The 6,871-nt window shown below is 47.8% G+C and overlaps 1 protein-coding gene across 1 annotated transcript in view; it reads left to right on the forward strand.

The window, feature by feature from the left end:
* AIFM1 (apoptosis inducing factor, mitochondria associated 1) overlaps positions 1–1,905 on the forward strand; it is a 13,846-nt gene extending 11,941 nt beyond the window's left edge. The window contains exons 16-17 of the mRNA XM_018576954.1: positions 632–818; positions 1,507–1,905. Coding sequence (XP_018432456.1) covers positions 632–818; positions 1,507–1,639 — 320 coding nt within the window. The 3' untranslated portion in view covers positions 1,640–1,905. The remainder of the gene's footprint in view (positions 1–631; positions 819–1,506) is intronic.
* Positions 1,906–6,871: the final 4,966 nt, after the last annotated feature.

Here is a 6,871-nt window from a genome sequence, read left to right on the forward strand (position 1 = left end):
TGGTCCGGCTGGTGGAATTCTAGGGTCCGGCTGCCTGTGCACCAACATCCTATAGGCTTAAACGGGATGTTCCTTGTGCCGTATGGATGCGTCCTATTCAGGCCTATGGGCAGTTGGCATGCAGGGGCGTGTAGCCTGGTCCTGGCATCTGAAGAAAGCGTGGGAGTGTTTGACGTTAAGATGCTGTAATGCAATAGAGTTAAAGTACAAGTTCAATAATTAACCCCCCCCAGCTCTTCCATAGCCCCCCCGTTGTATTACTCTAAACAGGACCCCCCCAGCTCCTACAGATGGTTTCTTCCCTCCAATGGTGTCTGCCTCTCGTGATCTGAAAACCCCGGGAGCTAATCATATGCACAGATCTTGCTTTATTAGCTTCATCCACAGCTGCTGGGGGGCTGACGGTTCTGAAGCTGGAAGTGATGAAGTGCTTGTCGCTTCCGTTCCGGGTTCATTGAATGGAAGGGAGATTAGCAAGCGTATGCTCTGTAGCTGCCAACACCCACCACGGCCACATGAGCCCGGGATACATGGGGGGCGGGGGTTCAATTTCGTAATCATCACGTCCGTGATTTGGCCGCACTCGTTTTTGCACTTCTAGCCTTTCTCTTGTGTTGTGTGTAAACTGCAGGTACCGGGATCCGATCCGAGCACGATGCCGAGGAGATAACACAGTCCAAGAGTCCAACACCAGAATCTGCTCCTTCCGCCCCCGCCCCGGCACAGCAGGGGGAATCGTATGGCAAGGGAGTCGTGTTTTATCTAAGAGACAATGTGGTGGTCGGGATGGTGCTGTGGAATGTCACTATTTCAGTCATGTGATAGTACTTGATTAACAAAGCCCCAGCGCTGTCACAGGGGAGCAGGTCACCATACCTGGAGGCACAAGGTAGTGCCGCTGGCCGTGACAGAAGGAATGCACCAGGTAAGGTAGCATAAAAGAGGCGGGACAGGGGGGACCCTTTGCAAGAGAACCTGTCGCTCTGTCCTGCATGAGCAAGCAACTACAGCCAATCCAATACAAACAATCAAGCGAGTAATCTGCTTTCCTTGAACCTCCTTTTTTTTACCGCCCCCACATAGGTCCCCGTTCCCCCTTTCTTGCATCTTCCAGGCCATGCAACTGGTTCCCGCTGATTTGTCCCTATGGAGGAATGACTGCTGGTTGTGTGCAGAGTGGGCACGGACGATTCCACAGCACCAGATTGTGACCCAACCACAGCCAATGATTGGCAGCTATGCTAATAACCGCTCTCCCTGGCCCTGCCCTGTTCTTTTTCCGGCCCAGAGCTCCGCCCCCCCATGCCTGTGCATTCCCATTGAATTATGGGAAATGTAGTTGCTATTTCCCCATTGTGAATGCAATGGATGTGATGGAAACTCAGATCCCTGCCCCTGCTGTGCCCATGTCTATACATATGGAGCCAATGGCAGCAGACAACATAAAAGCACTAAATAATTAAAACGTTAGAAATAAAGCATTTTAATTCTGCATGGGGGGCGGAGCCGGGACCCCAGAGTTCTCCTTTTTAATCCTGGAATCTTTTTGTCTTCATCTACTTGGCAGATCATAAAAGACGGAGAGGCACACGCGGACCTGAACGAGGTAGCCAAGCTCTTCAACATCCACGAGGAATAAACGGTTTGGGGGGGGGCGGAGACTCATCGAGTCGTCGATCACCACAGGGGGACATGTGACAACTGGTGCACGGCCGCGCCGGCCCAGCTACACAGTGACCTGTGTGGATCATAAAGACGCTGTAATACGAGAGTTTTCTGGTGCTGTGCTTGAAAAACGACAACCCGGCACGATAAAAACAAAGCTGTTCTGTATGTGATCATTGGAGTCCGATCTCTGTTCTGGAATCTTCCCAATGGAGGAAATAAATTATAATTCATCTGTTATTAAAGTTGGTTATGAAACAAAAACCCCGAAATTTGATTATTCTTCTATATTGTCTATGGAAATTCCTGTGCTTCCCGGCGCCATCTAGTGGGGGCAGAGCAGTGTGGCATTCACCCAGCTTTAGGTTTATATATGAACCCCTAAGTCTATGAGAAGCCTAAATCTGACCTCCGTCCTCCCCTTCAGTATTCTATCTGACCTCCGTCCTCCCCTTCAGTATTCTATCTGACCTCCGTCCTCCCCTTCAGTCTTCTATCTGACCTCCGTCCTCCCCTTCAGTCTTCTATCTGACCTCCGTCCTCCCCTTCAGTCTTATATCTGACTTAGAGAACCGGCTGGAAGCAGAGTTCAAAGTTAAAGGAAGAGTGGTTACATTACCAGGACGCGGCAGAAAAAGGAAGTTATCAATGGCTGGAACCAGAAGGGAAGTTGAGAAAACCTCTGGAGACTTGCAGCAAGACTTGGTGGCCACAGGCTCTGAGGTTTCAGCGAGCACAGTAAGGAGCAGAAGCTTTGCATGCTGCAACTCCAAGACGTCACCACCACTGACCCAAAAGTCACCTCCAATATTCTCCAAATCATATAAGTGAGTGGCAGAAGTTTTGGGATTCTCTTCTGTGGAGCGATGAAACAAAACCGGAACTTTCCACCCCTATGGGTCAGCGGTATGTCTGGAGGAAGAAGAAGGAAGCCTACGCTGAGCAGAACACTCCATGTCTATGGTTGAGTACGATGGAAGCTCGGTGGTGATGCTCTCGGGCTGCTTTGGCACTGGAAACCTTCAGAGTATGGAAGGCAAGATGGATTCATTGAAGTATCAGGCAGGGGCGTCCCGAGGCTGGGTGACACCCGGAGCGGTTACCGGGTGTCACCCCGCAGACTCGCCACAGCGCATGCGCGTGACGTCACCCCATGTACGTGCGCGATGATGTCATCGCACACGCGCGGCACTCTTCTGATACCTGACGGCCAACTTGGTGATGGACGCCGGCAGAGAGAGCAGGGGACAGTCACCCGGCGGGATAAGGTATGCTGCCAGGTCCTCTCCTGATACTGTCGGCCGTTTGGTCATTTTGGTGTCACCCCTCCAATGGTGTCACCCAGGTGCGGGCCACGTTGCTCACGAATGGGCTGAGATTCCTCAGGAATGCTCCCAGAATCTGGTGACTCGCTATGTGATGTGTCTGCAGCCATGACAGCACCAGGGAACTCTACTAAGTACTCGAGATGCTTATTATGAAGGCGCTGAATCATTCCGAGAGGGCAGAAGTCATTAAAAGTTACATTTTCAGTTGAATTTGGGGAAACCAATCGAAACATTCGTTGTTGTGACCGAATTCAATTGCTTTTGTTTGATCTGTTCAATGGAAAGTCTGTAAATGTTGCCAATAAACCTGATCTGTAATGGCGACTGAATCACTTTGATTACTAATATATATTATATTTATTACTTAGGTGATGACACTTCCTTTTAATAGAGACCGTTTCAACTCGCTTGATTTTTTAACATCCTATACGCCTGTGGCCATGGAGGGGATTGGAACACCTGAATCCAATGATTTGGAGGGGGATACTTCTAGATACTTTTGGCAATATAGTGTATATAATGTGACCTATCAGGACTGTATTCATTCCACTTGTACGGATTTGATGCAAGCTATGAGCGTTCTCTGTAAATCTGGAAGCGAGTTGGAACCCATTGCAGGGATCTGTCACCACAGGTTCCTCCATCCCCTAATGATTATTCACTCGGCTCCTCGCACTTCCATTGCTGCGTCACTGTTTTTTTTGTTGTGTTCGAGTGCCAATTCTCCTTATTAGCAGTAGGCATCAAAGTTGCAGCCGAGCGAACACCACACCCTCGGCTTCCTGATGTGGGATTTCCTTCCTTTTCAAGAATGTTATCAGCAAATTAAGAGAACGTAACGAGGTCTCCAGAACGGCGCGGATCTTCCATGGGGCCCCTGGTTCTCCTCCCGCTGTTGCTGTTCCTTCACTCTGGTGATGCCATCACCAGGACCTTCTACATCGCCGCCGTGGAACGGCTTTGGAACTATAAGGAGGGCGCCGTGTCTTCTGTGGGGCAAAGGTAAAGGGAAAAGAAGCATACATTGTCTATGTATGTGTTGTACACCAACCGCTCGTCCTTCCCCCGCTCAATCCAAACACTAAAGATACCATTTTTGTTGGACGTTACCTTTAAGCTACTTTTAGTTTTTGGATCGAGCGTGGAAGGACGAGGACCCCCTGTTGGGTTTTACTTCTATCGGAGAGATTTCTCCTCACTTCCTGTCCCTGGTGACAACCAAACCAAGAAGACATTACAATCACAATACAATTCAAGACAGGATGGTAAGGAGTGCCCTGCCCCTGAGGGCTTACAATCAGAAAGAGGAGGGGGAAGTGATACATGAGGAGGTAGCTGTGTGGAAATTAATTATGTGAGAATGTGATGGTTGAGCGGTTAGGTTGAGGTGGGATAGGCTTCCCTGAAGAGATGAGTCTTTAGGGAACGCCTAAAGGCAGTCAAGGTGGGAGATAGACGGACAGGTTGGGGTAAAGAGTTCCAGAGGATGGAAGAAACTCTAGAGAAGTCCTGGAGGCGAGTATGGGAGGAGTGGACAAGGGAGCTGGAAAGCAGGAGGTCAATGGATGAGCGGAGGGGACGGTGTGGGTGATACTTTGAGACCAGGTCTGAGATATATCCGGGGGCGGAGTTGTGGATGGCTTTATAGGTGACTGTTAATATTTTGAATTTTATCCTCTGGGCGAGTATTCATCTGAGATCTTGTGGTCCTCAGACATGCTGGTGGCACTATTCAGTAAACGTTTCTTGTTACTTTGTATCTTTGACACTTCCGGCTGACTGACGGCTAAGGATAATACTTGGAAATAAAGAGGTCGTCACGCAGAAAGGGTCCTCGAGATGCTTTGCCAATAAAGATTGAATAAATGTGCTCCACAGACCATCATCTGAGAATCCACACGGTTTGCCGTGTATCTATGGCACGTATGAGGGTGTCATTGGTGACTGAGCATTATATAGGAGGAATATTGACACACAAAGGGGTCTGTTTATAAACAATTTCCATGGCCGGTCACCCCAGTGAATATTGGCGAACGTTTGCTCTGTGCAACAATATGCCAAAACATTCCTTTTTTTTTAAATGCATTTTCAATTTTTATCATGTAATATCACATTATGGCCACTAGGTGGAGCTGAAGAGCACAGGAAATAAGTATGTGTTATACCACATTATGGCCACTAGGTGGGGCTCAGGAGCATGGGAAATAAGTATTTATTATACCCCATTATGGCCACTAGACGGAGCTGAGGAGCACAGGAAATAAGTATGTATTATACCGCATTATGGCCACTAGGAGGAGCTGGGGAGCATAGGAAATACGTATGTATTATACCCCATTATGCCCAGTAGATGGAGCTGAGCACAGGGAATAAGTATGTAGCGCCAACAGTTTGCTCAGCACTTTACAATATAAGGAAGACATTGCAATCACAATACAATTCAAGACAAGATGGTCAGGAGGGCCCTGTAATACCGCATTATGGCCACTAAATGGAGCTAAGGAGCACAGGAAATAAGTATGTATTATACCCCATTATAGCCACTAGAGGGAGCCAAGGAGTGCAGGAAATAAGTATTTATTAGGAAGTATAAGAACAAAGGTTTTAGTATAGTTTCTCTTTAGGTGGAAAGTAATGTAATACCACATTATGGCCACTAGATGGAGGTAAAGGAGCACAGGAAATAAGTATTTATAGGAAGTATAAGAAGGAACCATCTTAGTATATTTACGTTTAAGGATAATTTTTCTTATTATACAGGATTTATATAGCGCCAACAGTTTGCTCAGCACTTTACAATATAAGGAAGACATTACAATCACAATACAATTCAAGACAAGATGGTCAGGAGGGCCCTGCAATACCACATTATGGCCACTAGATGGAGGTAAAGGAGCACAGGAAATAAGTATGTATTATACCACATTATGGCCACTAGACGGAGGTAAAGGAGCACAGGACATAAGTATGTATTTTCTATGCCTCTCAGTGCCATCTGGTGGCCATAATGAGGCATTACATGGAAAAACAATACAAATTGGAAAAAAAACACATTTCTTTGCAAAGAAACAATGAAATAAGATTTGTTCCGGGGTGTCTCTCCGCACAGATGGAACATTCGCAGATTGGTGGCCGGCCCTGCGGATAGTTTATAAATAGGCCCCTTGATATACAATTCTAATGAGAGCTCCAGACCGAAGTCCCAGCAATAAAAACCCAACAGGGGGTCTGACCCTCCTCCCCCGCTCTATCTAACGTTTAATACAAAGTTGCAGTGTAGGGATGAGCGATGCGTGACGAGACAAAAGATGGCGGACGCCAATTAAAGGGGAAATGTCCAACGGTTCATTGGTGCTCAGTACCCGTATGGACGATAGTATTCCGGATGCGGCGTCCTCATTCCGAGAACTGCGCGGGGTTATAAATAAAAGTCTCTTCTCAGTAGCTCCGCCCTCCCTTTGCAACCCGATGGTCACTATGGCGATATCTCCTCCATGACAGCGCAGTCTGTGGTCGGCTTCTCCTCAACTTCCTCCATAAGATAAGAGAAGAACCAGAAGGAGAAAGTCATTTATATACATCCAGGGGGGAGGGGAGACAATGTACAGACTGATCACTGGGGGAGGGGAGACTGAGGAAATGCTTCCTCCTGGCTGCAGCAGACTGATCACTGGGGGAGGGGAGACTGAGGAAATGCTTCCTCCTGCCTGCAGCAGACTGATGACATCATCTCAGCCTAGACAAAGTCACTGACTGTACCTCAAGGACGGCTTTTTTTAAGGAACTATTCACTTACTTGCTAGAAGGTTACAATGTTGCTGTCCAGTCACAGGCGGGGGGGGGAGGGTCAAGACCTGTAAATATGTTACCAAACCCGC

The sequence above is a fragment of the Nanorana parkeri genome, unplaced genomic scaffold (genome assembly GCF_000935625.1).
Source record: "Nanorana parkeri isolate BGI_ZX_2015 unplaced genomic scaffold, ASM93562v1 scaffold81, whole genome shotgun sequence".
NCBI classification, from domain to species: Eukaryota; Metazoa; Chordata; class Amphibia; order Anura; family Dicroglossidae; genus Nanorana; species Nanorana parkeri.